The sequence below is a fragment of the Stegastes partitus genome, unplaced genomic scaffold, assembly GCF_000690725.1.
Source record: "Stegastes partitus isolate 25-593 unplaced genomic scaffold, Stegastes_partitus-1.0.2 Scaffold69, whole genome shotgun sequence".
Lineage (NCBI taxonomy): Eukaryota > Metazoa > Chordata > Actinopteri > Pomacentridae > Stegastes > Stegastes partitus.
The window spans coordinates 940,146-962,633 of NW_007577800.1; the positions used below are offsets into that span (position 1 = coordinate 940,146).

Consider the following 22,488-nt stretch of genomic DNA (forward strand, 5'->3'; position numbering starts at 1 on the left):
CGAGGTCATTCTTTGCACACAAAGTATCTGGTTTGACACATTTGCCTCCTGGTCAGAATGTAGTGTTTGAGCGAATGTGTGTGAGTGTGTGTGCATTTTATCATTTACACTGCCTCAGACAGTTGCCCTTTGCAGTTCAATCTCATTAATGAAACATGTAGGAGACTCTAAAGTGAATTGGGTGGAGGAATCGCTGCTTCTTTCTCCTCTGGTTTATTGCTCCTCTTACAGTGCAAAGTCACTGATTGAATGTCTCTGCAGTGGCACTTTAGAAAATTTGACATCGGTCAGCCAACCAGGCTTTAAATGCGAAGATGGCCAGACCAATTGGATTACAGTGTAGACGTGCAGACCGAGGTTGGCTACCTACGTCTGCGCCGCACCCAGAAAGAAAAGAAGGAGGCATGTGCTCCAGTCCTGCACAGTCACTCTGACACCTGTGCAGATTCACAGAGAAACCTATTTTTAAAATTCACTGATGCCACTGAGTCTTAAAAGCTGCTGTCACAGTCAGTGAAAACACTGCAAGCTCCATGATGCAGCGATGAGTCAGAGTCTGCAGACGGACCTGATGGTCATCCAGTGACAAAATGAGTAAGAAGGAGCTGTGTTTGTGTTTCATGGGATTTCATCACCGCTGCTCCAGTCATGTCCTACAGACAAAAGGAAGTCGAATTGTTTGTTCAAAATTACACTTTTATAACAGCCCTAGTCGTTTTCCCAAAGGATGGAGAAGATACATTTTCAACAACAGCTGATGAGGAGGCCTTGAAACAAGTGACTAGTTTCTAGTTTGCATCTGGATTTCTTAAGAGATTTCTAATGATTTTTGAGTACATTTTTGGTCCACTGAACCTACTCGATCTTCCCCCCACTGTTTCTGTTGGCAGTATTTAGAGCTTTTATAAATCTGGGTGTCATGTCACTATGTATGCTGTAGCCTTAATGCCTCAGTGTGCTTCCACCCAAGTGCTTGCTGGATTATTCCACAGCTTGAGATAATCCTTTTGAACTTTGGAATGGGCAGTTTGGTGTGTGTGTTTAATGGTTTTTGCAATTTTCCAAAACCAACAATGCAGCAAGCTGCCAGCTTAACACATCAATGGAAGTGTGTGGAAGTGAGAAAGTAGGCAATTTTCTTTTTTTTGTTTTTTACACAGTTGTTCAAGTCGATTTTTGGTGTGTGTGTGTGTGAAACAGAGTACAACACAATTAATGCCCTAGATGAGAGACTCTCCAAAAATGTGTGGTTTGATGTACGTTTTTATAGGTAAGTTGCCCAATCTGAGCAGAAATTTACAATTTTGTTGTGGCTGGAAGAGACACCATTTAACTTGAATCCTTAAGCTTCTCTGGTTTGGCTTCTTTGTTGCCTGCCATCATCACCGTACCTCTCTCTATGTAGCTACAGTCCAATAAAGGAATAAATGAACCTCAATCAAAGCTTGACAGTAATTATGTAACGGAAGTATTAGACCATAGCTAAGATACAAGATATGCAGAATGCAGTGTGTTAAATAATTTGTTCAGTGTAATAAAACAATAATTTGGCTTGTGAAGTTGCTCGGTTACTCTACAGATGGGTTTGCTCATTTGGCCCTTTTGGGATTTTCTCATCTATGTTAGTTAGATTTTTATGAGTCAAAGCTCCAGAAAAAGAAAGTAGGTGGTTTCTAAAATCAAGAATGATTTGGTGTTTTTTATATCTCTGACATAATTTTGTCAGTAACACAGCTGCCCTGTGGATGGGGCCATTGTTCTGATTAAATATTAAGTCCTGGACTATAATACATTGAGGAGACTGTGTGTGTTTTGGTGCAGTATGAGTGTGCTGCCGTGTGAATATTTAGCTGCTAACAGGTGTGTGTCTGCTGCTTCTGCTCCTGTCAGCACCTTCAGCCTTGAGTAAACTGGAAGTAATTCAGCTGGATGATGGTTCTCAGTTATTTACTACCCACCTTTACTCAGACTGATTTATGTGATGAACAGTGAGCCAACTGATGTAATTGAATTTTCTTTCCTCTCATCCCTCCTTCCTTATGTCCGTCCATCACACCTCCCACTGATAGATGAACCTACAGTAATCCCAGTTGCATGCACATTTAGTCTGGAATCCGTCAGCCTTTCTGCAAACAAGTCAGGGCGACGGGAGTCGAGCCAGACATCGACCCGATCCGGTTAGATGTCTGGAGTTTGAGAGAAGATTTTGTTTTTACGGTTTGTCGCTTCCTCAGCGTTATCTTCGCCTCAACGCTCTGCCATCAGCCTGCTCCTCATACCAGAAAGAAGTTTCTAACATGTAATGATTGCGAGATTATGTTGATTAGGGATGTCATGACGCCAATTCAGTAGTTTTCTTTAAAGCAGAAGAAAAAAGACCCTTCCTTGATATGAGCATTGTTGAATCTATGAGTAACGTTATCAACGCCTATGTCTGTCTCTTCATGCAATCCCAGACTGACTCAGTGATGACCAGATAAGAACTCTGTTGTTGGAGGTGGTTCTTTATGGACTCTGGTTGTGTGTTTGGGTTGTTGTCATGGAGCAGAAATAATTTCAGATGTCTCCCTGATGGTATTGCGTGATACATAAGAAATTAAACATCTGAATTTAATAAAACTTTAATGCAACACTGTATATTTGAGACTCAACTGTGGCTGGCTTAGGACCCTTTTACGAAAATAGAAGTAACAGATTCTTTTATTTCAGTTTCATAAAGTTACAGACATTGTTGGACGTAACCCTCCCAATTACACTGTTGGTAGCTGCTCATTATAAACCTTGAGTTTATGTATTGGAAAAGGTATGGGAAGAGGAAAACGTCTGTACTAACTTAGCTTGAATTAATGATGTTTGTCCATTAGGTTACAACTTCATTAAAAAGTGGCAATTTAGAAACAGTTCCTTTCCATAAAGTAAGAATAATGAATTAGTGCTATAAAAATGTTACATTTCAGTAATATTATAGTAGCGCTGTCTAAGCTGTTTAGTTGCAGTTTGTCCATCAGGTCCCATTATTGTTTTGCAGGGATGAAGTTGTTTTTTTTTGCCCCTGATCCGATCCGAGTCACTTAATATTCAGTATGTGGTGATACCCAATTCGATTTTCCGAGATGAAACACACTTCAAGTATTGTAGATAAGCTGTAGTACCTGGTTGTGCCACCAGAAGGAGCCTTGTACTGATTCATACTGTGGCAGTCAGAGGAAGCCAGCCAGTTTTGTGTTGGCAAACAGAGAGCATTGTGGGGGTTTAGCTAGTAAACGGGCACCATGACAAAGTCTTCTATAAGTAATGACCTCCCGCCTGCAGTCAAGTAATCAGTAAAATCGGTATGACACAGGATAGAAATTCTGTATGCTAAAAGAATATAAAAGCGTAGGGCTGGACCCGAATAGCCGATAGATTTAGATTTACAACACCTATAATAGCAGGCATAACCAAAAGATTCTTCTTAAGGTTTTGACTATACCAGTCTGTTAAAAATAATGATCCGGCTCAGTATATCCCTATTGTTTCGACATGATTTGATTCAGCAGATCAGCTTTCAATTTGCTGTTTTGTATATTTTTATCGTTTCCAAAAGCTTTGGTCAGATGGTTTTGGCTTGACTGGTGTCAAATGTTAAATCTTGGGGGCTTTCTTTGTTAAAGTTTTCCTGTTTTGTTTATAAAATTACAAGCTGTTTCTCAAAAGTGAAAGGTGGAATCTGAAACGTTTCTTGGAAATCACATGTGCTCATGAATCTCTGGGATTTTTTGGTACCATGTGTTCACTTGTGAAAACTAGAAAAACGTGAAGTTACATCATGTGCTGTGCCCCTATTGTCCTCCCAACCGTTCACTGTCATCATTTTCAGTTTCGCTCGATCAAACATATCTGAAGCTTTATGCAGGAAAGTGTTTAAGATGGCTTCACAAATGTTTGTTAAAAGAATTATTTATTTATTTAAATCATTCAAAATAAAATTTAACAATTACATTTAAGCTTTAATTTAGGTCGTATGGTAGTTATATTCAACTGTTTCTTCTTCAGTGCCAAGCTGTGACTTTATGAGTGGTATACAGACACTGTGTGCTTAATATTGAGAAACTGACATATTTTTGTATTTGGCTGCCAAACCAATGGAAAGTCCCGCTTTACGAAGTACAGTATCAACTCCCACTGGTATGATGAAGTGGTGTGATGGGGAATTTGTGGGCTGTTTCTGTTAACTCCTGATTATTGTTTTGCTTCTAAGTGAAGACAGACACTTTCGTAATAAGTGTTGAGAAATCACATTTGTTGTTGCGATGTTGTTGCTGCTCAGGTTGTGACACTGTTTTCTAGGCTGTTGCTGTCATTAGTGAAATGGAATAAAAATCTCTGTCACGGTGAAGACACTTGTTTAAACTGTGTAATATTCAAGATAAGTGAGAGCTGTCTTTCCGTTTTAATGTGTCAGGGAGTTCAGAGGTCAAGGACACATTCAGAGGAGCTAAAACTCCAGACTGTCTGTTTTGATCTGTTTTTATTTTAATTATTCCAATGAGAGATCATAAGCTGACTATGACCTTCAGCTAAGTTTATTTTAGACACTTGAGTAGCATTTCCTCTTCCATTGTGGAAGCACTGACGACAGCAGCAGCCCCTGTAGACCACATTCCCCCCCCTGTGGTGTAGCTGTGGGCTGCTGGGTTTCACTTCTGAGCTAAGTGCCAGCAGCTTTGACTAAACTCAACTTTGGCTTTTTGTATTCAACTTTAGAGACAAGCACATTGTTATTCTGCCATGCACACTAGTGACTGTGAATTTAATGATCCAATTTTTCACAGTTTGAAGACTTTGCCTACTAGGGACAATTCTGGGATAATGTCAAATAAAAGTAAAGATGACTTACAAAATCAACAAACAACTGCCTGTTTTGCTGTAACTGGGTCTGAAGAACGAATTGATTTTAAATAGAAATGGTCATTTGAAACCATACAATTGGCAATTTATTCTTGCCCATCTACCAGTGTATCCTATGTAGTTCAGGCATATACGCTGCTGTTGAGCCCAGTCTCATTATTTCATATCTTTAAAGCTCGGCTTTTCAAAACATATATGAAAATCAAATTGCAATCTTTTCTATGAATTCTTCAGCCCAAGTCCCTCTCTATGGTTTGCTATCGTTACCCTTTTGTTCCTACCAGCCAAGTAAAACTGTAGCAGCAAAACCACCGAGTGTAATTATTTGAGCATAAATTTGATGTATTTCCTATGACTTCAACTTTCAAACAAGAACAATGTGGTATTTCTTCCTTAAAAACATTACGTATCCTTCAACTAAAAGGAACTCTATAAAGTTCTCGCTGATAGGTTGACTCATGTTTTTCATTCCTCAATCCGTGTGACTGCGAGATATTTATAAAGGCCTCTACTGTGCAGTGGTAATGGGAGACAATCAGCTGCCTGGAGACAGAATTAAAGGAGAAGTTTATCTTCACACTAAGTATTTTTTGCTATCAGTTATAGGGCGAGAATAAACTGTAAGTAAAACAAAAATGACAAGTTGCCATCTGTATCCCCAGTTGGTGATATGTTGGTTCTGAGCAAAAGGCCCAGCCGAAGCTTATTTTTATTCTCGGGATGCAAGTGATCTCGCTCTGCTCTTTTTAGTACATTGAAATGTTCTCAGATAAGCAGGAAAGAACTGAAAATCACAGACTGATAATGTTTAACAGCATGTATGTGAATGTGAGGAGGGAACTTTGAGACAATGGCAAACATAAGCAAAAAAAGACAAAATAAATGCCACTTTACATTAAAATATTCCACATAGAGACTCTATACTGTATTTTGTTATTAGATCTGAAACATCTACATCATTAAAAACTATCATATGCTGCTTTTACATCTCTTATCCGCTGCATTATTATATTTATGTATCAGATCATTAAAAATGGCGTCAAAGGATCAAATCATTTAGTCTAAACTTTAGTCGTATCATCAGCTTGTTGACCTTTTCCCTGCATGTTGCCTGCAAATGTGGATTTCTCTGTGTTGGCCAGTTTCCCCCACCACAGCCTCTATAACTCCCACAGTAATCATGTTTGGTCCCTGCAGTCTGTCTCCACCACGTATAGACAAGAACAGCAGAGAGGGAACAGTGCGCATCTGTCCATCTATTAATATCAGCGCACTCAGATGGTCGGCAGCAGCAGCTTGAGGCAAGGGGAGGGACCGACACCTTTTGGCATGCAGGGTCCGCTTTGGGCGTTTTAATGTGATCTGTCCTCCGCGAGTAAAGAAAGACAAACGTCTAGAACTGGACTAAACCTATTAATACAAGTGACAATAAGACTATCGCTGTTAAATGTGGGGAATTATTGTATTTTTTTCATCTTCATATGAAATCTTACAGGTTGTCATCTGAAATGACTCTTGTTAAACTACTGGCTATTTATTTTAATATTTACATCCATCTACAGACAATCAACCAAGGACTTAGTTGACATACATAACACAATAAATGACAAATAAGAAAAAAATCAGTGGCATTTTTACAAATGATACACACAAAAATGAAATAATTTTGGTTTCAGCTTCTTAGATGTAAAAATCTGCTCATTTTCCATCTTTTAATTAATATTTTAGATGCTATTACATCATCACTCACATATTTGGGTTTTTGGTGATTCTTTTGCACTATAAAGCAATTTAAAGATACTACCTTAGCTTCTCAGAACTTGTCATGGCAATTTTTCCTATTTCCTGACAAGAAATGAAAAAATTCTTAGCTTAACCTCTAATCAGGTTATTTTTTTATTTACAGCAGTGTGCCATCTGTGCATTGTATTCTATGCCATTAATCAAATTTAACATGACATAATAAATTAAATTAAACACATAACCCAACCATAGGAGTTCACAAAGGTCATGGCAACATCGTTCCTCCACGCAACACTCAACAAGTCGACCCCGTAACTGTCGCCCTGCTGGTTTTCACTGGTTTCGAAATGAGATTGCAGGAACGGGGGCAGCATGGGAGAAGTGGAGGGACGAGGAATTCACCGATGACACCGGGTGGGGGAGGAGAATGGGGGGGTGTGTGTGTGTTCGCAGGAGCCGGCTTGCTGGCGCGTGTGCAAGAGTGGGCGGGGCCAAACAGGAAACGATGAGGTCATACTAACAGTGAGAGAAGAGGAAAGCAGGGTGGGAGGGGGGAGAGCGAGGAGGAGTGACATTGATTCAGAGATGAGCTCAGCTGCAAAGGCGTGGGCTGCTCTCTCTCTCTCTCTCTCTCTCTCTCTCTCTCTCTCTCTCTGTCCTCCCTCCCTCCCCTTGCAGCTCTCTCCCTCTCTCTGCCCGGCTTGGACGCCGCCACTGTTTTGTTGTGACAGCGGGGGAATCGCCTGCCTCAGTAGAATGAACTAAAACAGCGAGGAGAGACGCCGGCTCTCGCTGACATGGTGGGAGATTTGTTTTTCTGGAGCTTCTGCTGTCTCAGGCTGTGGAAGAGGGATAAGAAGGTGAGGCTGCTGCTGCTCTGGGTTACTGGGTGTCTGATGGGTGATATACAGTATTCATGAGCCGGCGAGGAGGCAGGGAAGCAGGTCTCAAGGCTGGTTCAGATGGTTTGCCGGTTGCTTCTGCAGAGTCTCTCTTTCTATCGTATTACTATGCAAAACTGAAGTTAATCCTGTGTTTTGTGTATCCTTTGAAAGTGGGTCACTGTATTGCTTTGTAATTACAGATCCGCTCCTCTGTTTCTGTACGGCGCTCCAGTTTTTTTTTTTTCTTCCTTTCATGCCATGAAAAACTGATGAGCCATGGCACGCGTGCTATTTTTAGAGAGCATTCTTCCCCAGATAAAAGTAAGATTCAAAGTGCATTCAGCGAGATTATTTTTAATTCACCACGTACAGTACATACGGGCCACGCTGTGAGCTGTTTCCTCATTTTGCCACAGTAGATGTGAGACTTGCAGAGAAGACGAAAGAGGCTGAATACATTAACAGTATTTCTAAAGCGGAGGCCTGTGTATACTGTGGTACTGTACTGTTTGTGGCAGAAGGGGGTTTCCATTCAGAGAGCATCAATGTGGCCCACTGTCTTCTCTCTCAGGCTTTCAGTCTAATTGTATTTGCCTAAATGATGTCTTCTGTAGCTTGAAAGTCTATGAGGGCTTTTGGCAAGCAGGGTCGCTTCTTGTTTTTACTTTATTTCTGCTCAAACAGTCTTGATTGCAGCTTTGTGCGACATCACGGTCATACATTGTGTGTTTAAGCATGAGGAATTCCCTTTGACACATTTCTGGTCCCAGTTGTAGCTCTTTTTTCTCTGCAAGGAGAGTATCGGATACCAGATGCACGTGTTCTTTTAACTATTTCTTCAAAACATGAGGTCATTTTTTTAAACACAGTTTTTGAGCTGATCCTGTGAGCTCAGTCACATGTGGATTGTGTTTTGGAGTTTAGCCAATGAAGGAGGCTCCAGATTAAAGTTCATTACATCAAACATGAGGTGAAGCAGAGCCAGATCTCTCGTAATTGAGCGCGGGCCATTCAGAAGCACCTTCTGCACTGTTGATATGAAGTCATTGCTCCACATTTAGCAGAAAGTGAAGTCAGAGGGTCTGACTGGTGTTTTTAGAGGTGAAGGGCCCGGGGTCATAATGAGTTGGCCTTGCATTTAAATACACATGCATGCCCTCAAATTAATGCATAGCTTTATTTATATTTGGTGCATGAAACTTCAGACAAATAATAGATAAGCTATTGGACTGAATCTTTGCATACTGAGTCCAAGAAGCAACAGATTTCCATTAACAGGTTATCAGATCATTCAACAATATCACTTAATATATAATTAAAAGATACCATGCAGCTCTGTGAAATTTTTTGTTTTCCCCGAACAGTATTTCCTCACATAGTGGTCGGAATTACTTAATTGATAACAATGTATGCTAATAAAAACCATTAAGTCTAACTAATCTGCTTTTTCTTTTATCTTGGAGAAGCACTGCGCTGTTAGATGTCATGATTTTGAGTCCAGATGCAATCGTCTTGAACTGATTTCTGGTGTTTGTGATTCAACCGTTGGCATCTGTTGCTGCCCTTTATCTTACATTCACTACCGACGCTGATATCTGATAGACACACACTCGCCACTCTCATTGCCGAGTATAATCAATGTGAGAGATGTGACAAGATGTGAGGAAAGTGGAAAATGTCATGAGGGAAATATGAAATGCCTTGAAAATGTTATGGGGGGGAGAGAATAGGAGCTACATGACTCAGTTTGAAACACTATAAATACGAGGAGGAGCTAAGAAGTTGAGGTGAGAGACTGTGAACTGTTCCGCACAAAGTCACAACATTTTCAGAATATTTTTACAAATGATTTCAATTATCTGAGTTATTATCAGTTGTGATCCTCCTCAGTTTTCAGCTCAATATGTCCAAGATAATTGTCATTGAAAAGCAAACATGGTCAAGTTGTCAAGAAACTCTGACTTATTACCAACATGTTTGTTGGCTGTTTAGTGTCGTCGGGAGCATTAGACCGCCGTAAATTTCACCAGAATGGCTTCCAAGGGCCCGTTCACATTCCACAGCCAACTTAAGGTCACACGTATAAATCACTAAAAACAAATGAAGCTCAAGGGCCCACAGTGTCTACTGCCTGTTGGAGGTAATTACAAAATGCTTTAAGCCATTTAGTGCAGCTTCTTCTTCTTAATTTTCTACCATTACCTTTTTTTTTCCACTAGAAAAACACCCACAGGCTGCAGACAGTCAGTAGACTAATGATAGTGGTTTGCTGTGCTTAGGTAGTGATCACAGTAAATGTTGTCAACTTCCAAGTAAAACTAAGACGACATGGTGGCCAGAAACCCTCAAATATTTCTACTGCAAGGCCTCTCCAGAAGATTAGTAGAAAAACAAACAGAAGGAGAAAACATTCTGCCACCAACACCTTGTCCACACTAATATGGATATTTTTATAGACAAATATCTTCCCCTCGGTGAAACAAAAAACATTTTCAATACGACCATTGCTTTACAAAATGTCTCCTTAAAAATGACTATAAAACTATAAAGAATATTCTATATCTGCAGGTGCTGTTGTTTCAGACTCATTACACAAAGCAACCTAAAGCAAATAATATAACTTAAGTGACCTAAAATGCTGTTTATGCTGTATGTGGATGAGAGGCTCAAACCTAGAGGAAAATGTATATTTTGCAAACAATCTGTATTTTTGCAGACAAGGCCTGAAACAATGTTTATATTTTAAAACTTTTCTCCAAGCTATTCTAAAATCTAGGACAGCCTTAAAAGCCAGCTGTACTAGCTCTTAACACACATTTACGGTAATAATACATGATGTTTTCCATTCATTCTGCATGCAAATGTTCACTTGTATGCATAAGTAATATTTACATTTGTAAATGTGGGTATTACTGTGTTTTCGCAGTTATATTACAAGTGTGTGATGCTGGTCTGGATGCTTATTGCTCCTGTGACGTTTTTACACGCCTTGGACTCATTTTTCACTCCAATATAAAGTCCTGCACCCTTAAGGAAACAGCACAACCATGGCTAGAAGTAGAGAGAATTCAGAAATGTCTTCTGTGCAGTTTGACACAGTTATACTATTGTAGATCATAACAAAAAAAAAAGAAATGAAAGGAAAAAAACAGAACAAATGCTATATTTCTTTATGTATTTATTTTTAGAACAAATGGAAAAAACATGGAATCAACTTGTACATTTTCAACAATACTAGAGGCTCCACATACTATTGATATTTTACTACTTTCATTTTTAATTTGTTTCCATACTTTGTCTTCTATCTGCTTTTTGTAAACACGGCCTGCAGTTCAACCCAGTCGAGCTAAAAAGTCCCTAAATTTTTCATCTAGCGACAGCTGACGGCAGTTTATTTCATCATGGTTTCACAATTGCACTGACGAGTGCCTCGTTTTTTCTTGTTTTTCAGAATCTAGTTGGAGCAAACTGTTTATTTTTGACAAATTTTTAAATGAGACACGTAGATTAAGGTGAATTTGATTAAATATTACATTTTAAGCTTGGATTTGTTTAAGTTTTATGGTAAAAATTAACACCACAGGACCATCAAAAAGTAAAATCTAATGATTATTTCCATTTTTACAGTTTCTGGCTCTGATACATTCTTGAAACTTTTGATACCTTTCATGCCCACCGGCAGGTTTGGGGTTTAAAGGGTTTAGCCGCTAAGGTGTTCATTTACACTGTTAGGTTGAATTATTTTGCGAGTCAGGTGTTTGAAACTAGCCAGATACTGAGAACTTCTGCCTTATGCATAAAATTAGAAATCGATTCACCAGCCCATTGGTAGCAACTCTTGGACATGGTATTATTTTATACTGAGGGGTCTTGAGCAAAAACATCAAAGAAATACTAGATTAAGATTTCACTTTTTGTAAATTTAAGGTTTTCTGAAACATGTATTAGCTCTAACACATGACCTTTGTGCTACATTTATATCCATTAACAGGGAACACATTGCACTGTTCCTGGAGTCAAGGTGACAACATAGCAGAGAGTAGCTGAACATTCAGCTCAGACTTGACCCGGTTACACCTGGACCCTGCAGACGTGGTTCCTCCGGGGAAACATGTGCACGCAGTTTAGTTTCTTGTCCCTGGAAGAGGCCACGAGGCTACATGACAGCTAACACACAGTCACACACTCATGAGCGTGATGATGAGCTACTACACAGTGGATTTAGCTTGAAGACACACACAGCCACGATGTCAGGACAAGAAGTGGAACCAGTGATGCGTTTGTACACGTGATGTTTCTCGAATCTGTCTTTTGAAGGCTGTTGGTCACGTGTCTGATATTGCATAGTGATAATTTTTCTTCATGGTGCGTGGCGGATCTCTCTTCCTATTTGTGTTTGCATCCACACTGTGGAGAGGAAGCATGTCCTAAATGTGAGGGCAGCAGCTGTCGCCTGTCAGATGTGGTTTTAAAGAGGGTGTGTGTGTGAATCAGGCCTGCATGGCAAGCAAATGGCCGCCACTGTGCCGGGTCGTGCGGAGCCACACACCCTTTTCATCTCCGTCCAGCTGTCCTCTGTTCCTGCCTTTCCCATTTGTAGGGCTGCACCTAGGTGACACACAAAGAGAGGCAATCTACAACTAGCTACGACAAATGTGATGCTAAAAATCATTCTAAAATTGCTGCTTTTCACATAAAAGTCCTCCGGTCTCAATCTAATCTTACCGGTTAAGTCCTCACATTCTCTCCACTCATCTCGCTTTCATGCTTCCTCCTTTGTTGTGTTTGCACTCAGTGTCGATTTCATTTTTACGAGGCTGCTTAGAGGACAAATAAAGAAATTAAATAGGTCAACAAGCCCAAGAGCTCCCTTGTCCATTACAAAGCCATTACACTTGTGCTTTCTCCTCTGGCGTTCTCTCTGCTAACTTCTTAGTGTCTTTTGCCTGCAGCAGATGCAACCTTTCTTGTTTTCCTTTTGCAAAGCGGAAAGAGAAAGATTCAAAAGATACAAATAAGTCAGGATGTTATTGTATCAAAGCCAAGCGGTGGCATCTTTTGTCGGTATTTAGCTGCAAGGAGCGGATTTGCTGAAAAAGCTTTTAATTAATATGCTTTTGCAGTGTCCTCCTGGCTGCAGCCCGAGGCCCTCTCGACATGTGTTTATCTGTTTGTGCGCGCTCGTGGTTTGGCTGCTGCTCTCCCAGGAGGGTGGGGCTGCAGACATATGGCTATAGACAGGGAATTTATTGATTCTTTGATCTTCACATTCTCTCCCGTTTTGTCACAGTTTTTTTTTTCTCCCCTTCTTTTTGCCTCAGGTTTACCACCCATTTCGAGGTAGCTTTCTCTGTTTGAGCAAATGTTAGCCCCACATTTATTATTATTTTCCTGTCAAGGCCTCTGTTCACAGTTGAGGCTGGTTCAGGTTTGCAGATATGAGTTCATATGGATATAAGCGAGTTAGATATTTAGTCTAAATGATAAAAAAAATGTTGTAAGGCTGCAACTAATGATTATTTGATGAATTGCTCTGCTGATTATTCTCCACTAATTTATTCATCGTTTGATTTGTAAAATATCAGAAATTAAAGAAATTGATCAGAAGGAAATCCTGGAATACAAAACTAACGGTTTCTTTGATTTTCTTTCTGCATTTGATTGATTATTCTTTGTCCAACGCTCCTCCATACAGTGCCCCTCCTTAGTCTTACTGTGCTGCATTAGCAATGCAGATCATTGCAGTTGAAGAGTCCTGTCAAGGGGCCCACTCCCTTCAAAATTTTTCGCCACTCAAAGCAAAAAAAAAAAAAAAAAGAAACCACATGCGCAGCCTCTGGAGAGCAAAAAGCACCGGTGGACTCGACCTTTGGTGCTCAACATGTTTAATCATACATGCCATTAACTGTTTGAGTCGGTGGGACATTTGCATAGACGGGCGCCAAATTACCTGAAGGAGGTTATAAAAAAAGGGGTCGATAATGATATGCAGAGGTGAGGGCCACTTGATCAATTGTTTTAGTCGATGGGAGTCACAACAAATGAGGACACACGGATTTAATGAGCAGTGGGAGGAAAACAAGGGGAATGTTGCTACTTGATTTATCCGATCATTTAAACTGTCTTTGCTCTGAAGATTACCAGCAGCTCAAAAAACTGCCAGCGGAGCATCATCCTCCGATCTGCCAGTGTGAATTATCTGCTCATTCCCGGCTCTTCTGTATTTTCTGGCCATAACTCAATTTCCTCCCTTGTTTGCAAAACTGCACCAAGCTCTGGAGGGGATCTGGCAGCAGCAAACACAATCTCTGAGCTTGTAACTCAGCATTACCCTCAGTGACCAGACCTCGCCCTACTTCCCAGACCGGCTGCAAAAGCCTCACGTTGCTCCGGTCACGTCAGAAACACTGTTGCCCTCAAGTGATTTCTTTTCAGATCAGAGAACAATCTATTTAACATCCTAGTGCATCACTCAGTGCTTTTTTTTACATGTACATTTTAGAAAACAAATGAAAAAGGATTTGTTTTTTTTCTCTAACAGGTCGCAGGGGAACAGAAATATCACCCAGAATGCTTCACCTGTCTGAACTGCAGAGCGTTCATCGGGGACGGAGACACGTACGCTCTGGTGGAGAGATCCAAACTCTATTGGTGAGCATCCAGCATGATCTAAATTTTTTTTAAAAGCACACAATGGAACATCATAGTGCAAAAAGCTGCAAAAATGAGACGTGTATCTTTTAAAATAATTTTAATTTGGCCATTTTTAACACTGGCAGCCAGCAGTTAATGCAGTTTGTGGTTCTTTGCTTTCCTGCTTACTTACCCAACTATCCCTTATTTTAGCCAGTTTTCCTAATTCCATCTTCTACCACGTGCTAATCCATTTCAAGAAATCCCTTTGAAACCAAAAATCACAAAAATGCACAATAAGCCAAAGCCGCTGTTGTTGATTGACGAAATCTTAAATTTATTCAGCTTATTTCTGGCTTCAAAGGGCTTCTTGTCAGAGTTATGACAAACTGTGGCGACAAGTGGCAGAAACTGAATTTTCTCCAGCAAGACACACACATGAAAGTTTCAAAGCTGGTGGTAAAGATTTACTTTAGTGCATCACTAAAGAGAAGGGAAACAAAGAGAAGCTTCAGGTTCAGGTTGTTCTTTACTTGTGTGGCTGCAGGGTTGTGTTTGTGTGACTGTCATGAGCCACAGTCTTTAAATGCAGAGGGTTGAATGTGCAGCCAATACACAGAGATACAGAGTACGGTGCAAACGTTTTAGATTCTTATTCAGTCCTGCAGTAGATAATATGACCCCACAGAGCCCTGATCCTAACATTATAGAGTCAGCGTGGGATTAGACAGAGAGACAAAAGACACTGAGACAATACTCGTACAGAAACTGCCCTGCTAAGTGCTTTTAAAACGGTGGGAAGTTTCCATGGAGAGCTGCCACTGTCTTAAAGGCGTTCACACCAAACATTTATTTGCACTTTGTATAACAATAAATGATAAATAAAACTCTTTATTGCATTATTTTTTAAGAGCCTCCTCACTTTTCTTGTAGTGATTAAAACATTCTCCCACTACTGTGTGTGTAAACAGAAGAAGCTTTGTCCCCTTTCTGAGTAAAAATGAATGATGACTATGATTCATTGCTTTCATTGAGAGATTCACATGTTGCCAAGCTGGGTGATTTCAGGTGAAGCAGAGAGGAACATCGGGAAATACATCAACTGCTTATCTCCAAGAAGTGAATCATAAATAAGAGAGAAATCTGTGTTTTGTAAAAACGTTATCCAAATGAGGTTTCACAACTGCTGTCTGAGGTTTGGATGACCTCATCGTTAGTCTTTCTCCAATCCCCAGCATGTGTGTCCATGAAAAATAGTCTTGTTTGTAAGACAAATCCATAAAACAGATTTTTATTATCAAAGGTCACATTGACCCTTAGTTCAGAACAATGACTGCTCAGTGTTGTCCCGACTGAGCTCCGGCAACATCTTGTCAACAACATGTGATGCTGTGAAAACTGTTGTTCCAACAAGAACTTGACGTTCCTCTTATGATTTCATGGAACGCTCACGAGGATTCCCATTTCCTCTGCTTTCCTGTCTCTTTTTTTCCTAACCTCTTTCTTCTTTTCCTTTGTTCTCTCTCCTTCTCTTCCTCTCCAGCGGTCACTGTTACTACCAGACCATTGTGACCCCGGTGTCGCTGCCGGACTCGCCATGCTCTCGGATCCCTCACACCGTCACACTGGTGTCGATTCCCGCCTCCGCCGAGGGCAACAACGGACGCAGAGGGCGAGGTTTCTCTGTGGCCATCGACCAGCCACTCAGCCCGACCAACGGCTACAGTCCAGAGCATGGACGAACTGTCAGAGTCTCCCAGTGAGTCTCATGCATGTTTAATATTAGAGCTGCAAGGATTACTCAATTAGTTATCAGACATTGAATTAGTTGCCTGCTATTTTGAAAAATCTATGAATCGGTTTGAGTAATTCTCAAGAAAACTAAAACTCTCTAAATTGAATATCTTCTGGTTTCTCTACTTTTAAACTTGGGTTGAGGACAAAATTGGTGTTTTGTAGACAAACAACTAATCGATTAAGAAAAAAAGTTGCACCCTTTCTGGATACACATTTCAGTGTTTTAAAAGTACAGCAAGTTGAAAATAAAGAGCAAAGGGAAGATAAGTGAAGAGTTGCAACAGTAGGAGAGGTTAATACGGTGAAGGACGAAGGATAAAGAAAGGTGGATTATGAATGGAGGACAGGGTAATAGATGAGAGTCATTTAAAATGTATAATAGGCTGGAAAGAAAAAGGAAATGAGCAGAAATCTGAGTCACTGTTATTCAAATGAGCTGCGAAATTATCTGATCTCAGGTCCGTGGTAAAAAGAAAATGTTCGGTGTGTGCAGAAAGGTGTTTGAAGAGATTTCGTTGTGCTTATTGTTCCTCTTTATTCAGGGTGGATGCAGACTGCATCAGTCCAGATGTGAAAAACTCCATTCATGTTGGCGACAGGATCCTGGAGATCAACGGGACGCCAATTCACAACGTTCCTCTGGACGAGGTATTCACCGCCGTCCCTTATGTCTTTGTTGCTAAAAGAATGGAAGTTTTTGTAAATATGCAAATGAAATCACAATGTCCTGGATTTAGCTGTTGTTGGGGAGGAAAAGTGGCATTCATCTTGTAGCTACTCTAGAGAAATGCTTGTTAGTTTTCACTGTGGTCTCAAAGACTACATTTTAATTAACCGCTGTGACAATCAGTAAAAATTTTAATAGTTGTCATTATTTTGCTACATGAGTAATGAAAAGGGGTTTATTCTCTCTGCCATAGACACATATATGGTTTAGCGTCCAGCAGCAGCAGTACATGTTTCACCTCATTCTGAACTTTACAAACACCCTGAGCGCTAGAAAGCATTTTGATGTACTTTATCCATTAAATCATTTCTTGATCTATAATAAAGGCCTCTGCTGTTCTAATGTTGGTGAACTCCTCTCCAGATCGACCTGCTGATCCAGGAAACGAGTCGGCTGCTGCAGCTCACCATCGAACACGACCCTCACAGTCAGGGGAGGGAGGGAGGCTCCTCTGAGGCCGAAGAGCAGGTGGACGGGCCCCTGTCCACCCCCCTGTCAGAGGGCCCCAGCCCCATCCTGCCCATCACCGAGCCCCCCAACTCCGACATCAGCAACCTTAGATCCCGCATAATCACGTAAGAAATGACAGATTTTTACCACTTTTATCACAATCTTCTACCAACAGTGAATGTACAAGAGGTTTAATGGATGTGATGATCTGCTGATGAAGTTTTTGCCCAACTTACAGCTTTGTCACCACAATTGTCAGCAGTTTGACTTTGCTGACGAGTGCGTTAACTGCCCTCTTTGCATATAAGATATGATAAGATAAGATTAGAGAAGATATACTTTTTTTGTACCCAAAGGGAAATTTGCTTTCGGCAGTACTGCAAATTTTTACAGTTCTGCACAACAACAGAATCAAAGAAATTACAATCTAAAAAAAAATACAATTAGGCACAGAATAAAGCCATAGATTTATCCAGCCATGTCTACCTAGAACATACATATGCGTCCACATATACGTAGAATAATATGTACATATTGCACCTTGCATAAAACAGTTAAATAATACCAGAAAAACAAAAAAACTGTGATCCAGAGATCAGCCTTGAAGATCAAATGTGTAGGTCACACACATCAACGGTTTGGATTGAGCTTGTTTGTTTGGTGGTGTGATAGCAGTGGAAATAAAAGAGAGTGTAGAAGAGCTGTTCTTATATTTGAAGGCTCAGTAATGACTACCCCATGGTTTCATAGTTAATTGTGAGAGACGTCCTTCAGGATTGTGTGCATGTCTGACAGCAGTTTTTTCATAAACAGTGTTCCTTCCTTTCAACCACTTTAACTGCTGTTTTAGCAGAGCTGTTTTTTTCTGATTATTTACTATATTTGCTTTCAGTGAAGATAAAAGCTGTGTAATTCCCAAAGATGATATTGTATCAGCAAATAATAATCATATATTCTGCTCTCCCCTTTATCTTTCCTGCTGCATCATCTTCATCTCTCTCTCTCAGGCGAAGTTACAGCATCGATAAGTCGCCAGGCTCCAGCAACGCAGCGTCACCCATCTCCCAGAGGAAGGACATCAATCGATCGGAGTCTCTTCGTGTCGTCTCAAATCGGACTCACCGCATCTTCCGCCCATCTGACCTCATCCATGGAGAAGTGCTGGGGAAGGGATGCTTTGGACAGGCCATCAAGGTAAATCTGAGGGCAGAGATGCAGTTTTTCAAGCCAGCTTCTGCGTAAAAACACGTGATGCAGTTCTCCTAAAGTGACCAGGAGATGGCAGCATTGAGACATACTAAGGAGAGGAAATGTCTGCGGTTTTAATACATCATGGACTTCTCATGCTGACATACAGATGGTGGAACACTTTATGGTCAATATTACATCAGAATAATGTTTAAATGTGTTGCTCAGCTTGATTTGTGTCTGCCTGAAGGTGACCCACAGGGAGACGGGGGAGGTGATGGTGATGAAGGAGCTGATTCGCTTTGATGACGAGACGCAGAGGACGTTCCTGAAAGAGGTGAGAGCAGACGAACAATCCCAGATTTTCCATCATTCGGAAATGTAGGATTTACCTAAATTTCCCGCACAGAGGTTGATCAGCTGAAACAGAAATCAGTAAGTGACGGATCACAAAATGATTAGTATGTTCAGAATGGATTCAGTCATCACATGTAGAATTAGTGAAATATGTTGTGGGTTTTCACAGACGTGCTGAGAAAGTACAAGAAAATGTCTTTTGTGCATAACAAAGAAGCTGAAGGTTGCGGTTAAAATTAGCAGCTTCTCTGTGAGAATGTGGGACATGAGTGAATTAAAAAATAAAAAAGGAAGAGTTCTCACACCTTGAGAAAAATGAGAGTAAAACACCAAAAAGGTCCTCCTGAAATAGGACAGAAGGGAGTGCTAACATGGTGCTTTCTTCTATAACATGATGGATGAGCAGAAGTTTTTCGACCTCCCACACAAAGCTTCGTCTCTCACCAGCCCTCCCATTCATTTGCAAAGATAACAGAGGATGACTCACATAGTACATAAACCTTTTTGAGTTATTGTGATCTGAATTGCCCCTCATGATTCTGTTTGATCTTCAGCATCATTCCGTTAACAACCTTCTTAATGAGAAGTTTAAAGTTGATTGTGTATATTCATGTGTGTGGGGGTTCAGTTTTATTATTAGTGTGCTCCGACGCTGAGGCCTTTACTCAGTGTAGACAACAGAGTAAAAAGATTGGCTGTAAAACAAACCCCTGACCACAGTTAGGCATGATTATTACCCCCGCCGGCTGTTTGTTTGTAGGTGGCCCAAGTCTCACTTTACTCAGGTTCTTGTAATCTTGCTTGTTGCTCAGCAGCCTCCCGTGAAGGTCGGAAAAGAATGCAGCAAACATTTCAGACAAAGACGTCATGAGACTTGAGGAGTAATATTTCAGGTTTATTTGTGACAGTGAGCTTCCGCCTCCTCCTTCACAGCCCAACCTTCAGGGGAGGAAATGTTTTATGAGGTGTCAAAGAAGGGCCCTGAGCAGCACTTGTAAAGTCTTAAATCATACTGAGAGAATGTGAAGAAAGTTTTCTGTTGCTTTTAGAGTAAATAGAAGAGATTACGCCTGAACAGTTACTAGAAATAATATTGCAATCAAATTATGACTTAGTGCAATATCCAAAATACAAAAGTTGCAGTTTTTGGATAAAATACATCACAACACAACATTATAAATGAAACATTGTGGTGCTACAGAGATGCCCTGGAGTACAAGTCATATTGTCTGGATGTAAGGGAACATGCTTGTTTTACTACAGACTGAAGCAAAACAGTCAAGAAGGAGTAGACAAGAAATTTAAAAAACACTTTTCCTTCACAAATCATGACTCCAAAATCAGTAACGTGAACCTGATTGTGACACATTACTGTTTATATTTATGCAAATTAACAAGTGTTAAATTCTTAATTTCTGAGCTAGCGACGGCACAAGATCACATTTTCTCTACATGGTTATCATGGAGTAAACAGTTCACAATTATTGCGATATCTACGGAAAAAAATGGGGAAAAATCATGCTATTAGTAAAAAAAAATCATATTTAACTTTGTTTGATGTGTGTTTTGTTTTGTTTTTGGCAAATGAACTACACTCTAAATACAGCAAATACTTTCAGGGAGGTGGAGAGATATGTATAAAAGTGTGCAAAAAGAAAAATGACACTTAGTGGAGAGTGAAAAAACAACCAGATGAACTGATAAACAAAAGAATACCAAGGCCATCTGCCATCAACATAATGTTAACTAAAACAGCCAGGTTAGAGTGTCAACCAGATAGGTACTAATGCTGCATTATTTATTTTATTATCATCATATGTGTATTATTGACATAATATTAATGTTTCTTTTACTAAACATCATCAATACCAATACATGTATATTTAGAAGCTTTTTAAAGAAGCTGTGTGTTTCCCTCATTTTCTAGTCATTCTCTTAAGTGACGTTAAATACTTGGCTTTACTTTATATATATATATATGTTTATTTATATATAAGACTCTCACCCCAAGTTATTAGTTTCGTCATGTCATCAGCCTGTCAGTTGCTCAAGATTAACACTGACTCTAATGTAAAATTCAACTGATTGTGAGTCTGTTGGATCCCGAGATGAGACACTTTGATATCCCCGCTGTTCGTTTACTCAAGAGACACGTTTTTTTGTTTCTTTAGGTGAAGGTCATGCGATGCCTGGATCACCCCAACGTGCTCAAGTTCATTGGTGTCCTCTACAAAGACAAGAGACTCAACTTCATTGCAGAGTACATAAAGGGAGGCACCTTGAGGGAAATCATCAAGAAAATGGTAAGCAAGGCGCTTTGTGCATGTTTAGAATTCGTAATGCACAGAGTTACCTTGTTAGTAACCATGACGTGGTCTGCTGTGGCTTGAGGCGGCGTCTTTGTTGAATCATTCATCAGCAGCAACTGATCCAAGAGAATGACATTTAATTGTGATTTTTGTTTGCAGGACAATAACTATCCCTGGAACCAGAGGGTCAGCTTCGCGAAGGACATAGCTGCTGGGATGGTGAGTTCAAAGACCAAGAAATAATTTTCTATTAGAAGAAACAGCATGCAGCAGCAGCAGCAATACTTTCCTCAATCTTCACTGCTGTCTCCCTCTAGTGGTCATGTTAGTGAGCTACACTTGTCTCAAAATTGTGCACAATATTTTCCATCCCCCACTATGGAAATTACAACAGAAATTCCTGCAGGATTAGAACATGGGTTCTTAATGTTTTCCTCTGATATGGGCACAATGATGAATGTTGTGCATGACTGAGTTGTTGTTATTTTCAACACCAGCTACTTGAGATGAAACTGGGCAGTATTGTTCCTCTTGGTGTGGGTTTGCGATTCCCTGAAAGCTTCTGTTTTATCTGTTTATTTTTGTATTCTTCCTGCCTTTCATTCTTCTCCTATCTGTCTGTGCATCTGTTTTTTCAGTCATATCTACATTCCATGAACATAATCCACCGCGACCTGAACTCACACAACTGTCTGGTCCGAGAGGTAAGAACCTGTCTTCCTGCACACTTACATGTTTGTGCGGACATACCTCTATACACACTGCATGTTTTCTTTAAGGATTTGACACAGTGCACCTGTCAGCCTCTCAGCCACTTCAGGTAGGAAAACAAAGGAGAGCTTTGTTAGAAGTAGCTATAAGAGACTAAGCCTTCCTAAAACACACTACACACAAGTGACTTGCAGCGGAAACTTTCTGCTTAGCCAACTCGAACAGAGAGAGCATTGTGCACATGTCACATGAAAACAAAATGCTTGTTCTGCACAAATATCCACGCTGAGAGAAATTAGAAGCCTGGAGTTACATTTTAAGCTTTCTAAATGAGATTAGAACTGATTGAACATGGATTTTACCTCGAAGCTTTCATCTTATTTGTCACACTCTAGGCATGCAGCGTAATAATGACATTTTATTTTCAGAACAACACGGTGGTGGTGGCAGATTTCGGCCTGGCTCGGCTCATGGTGGACGACAAGCATGAGGACAAGTTGACGCAGGGGAAATTGTCCGGCCTGAAGAAGCCCGACCGCCGGAAGAGGTACACTGTGGTGGGAAACCCCTACTGGATGGCTCCTGAGATGATCCATGGTAAGGATCCTATGCTAAGGCTAAAATTCTCACAAATATCCATCTCACTTTCTTGATGTCATGCTATGACAACAGCCTAATTTAATTTGTGTTCTCTTTTCCAGGGAAGAGCTATGATGAGCGAGTCGACATCTTTTCCTTTGGAATCATGCTCTGCGAGGTGAGTGACCCTTTACTCTGCGTAGTAATAAAAACTCAGTTG

General features: G+C 40.4%; 1 protein-coding gene across 3 annotated transcripts in view; it reads left to right on the forward strand.

The window, feature by feature from the left end:
- Nucleotides 1-22,488, forward strand: part of limk1a (LIM domain kinase 1a) — a 57,490-nt gene that overhangs the window by 29,847 nt on the left and 5,155 nt on the right. For 2 of the 3 annotated variants that reach the window (XM_008276346.1, XM_008276347.1), the window contains 11 exons: nt 14,059-14,168; nt 15,694-15,909; nt 16,490-16,595; nt 17,038-17,249; nt 18,132-18,318; nt 18,563-18,649; nt 20,841-20,972; nt 21,138-21,197; nt 21,617-21,682; nt 22,118-22,286; nt 22,391-22,446. In XM_008276346.1, coding sequence (XP_008274568.1) covers nt 14,059-14,168; nt 15,694-15,909; nt 16,490-16,595; nt 17,038-17,249; nt 18,132-18,318; nt 18,563-18,649; nt 20,841-20,972; nt 21,138-21,197; nt 21,617-21,682; nt 22,118-22,286; nt 22,391-22,446 — 1,401 coding nt within the window. Of the gene's footprint in view, nt 1-7,320; nt 7,494-14,058; nt 14,169-15,693; nt 15,910-16,489; nt 16,596-17,037; nt 17,250-18,131; nt 18,319-18,562; nt 18,650-20,840; nt 20,973-21,137; nt 21,198-21,616; nt 21,683-22,117; nt 22,287-22,390; nt 22,447-22,488 lie in introns of those variants that run through there. The other variant, XM_008276348.1, reaches the window with a different exon arrangement.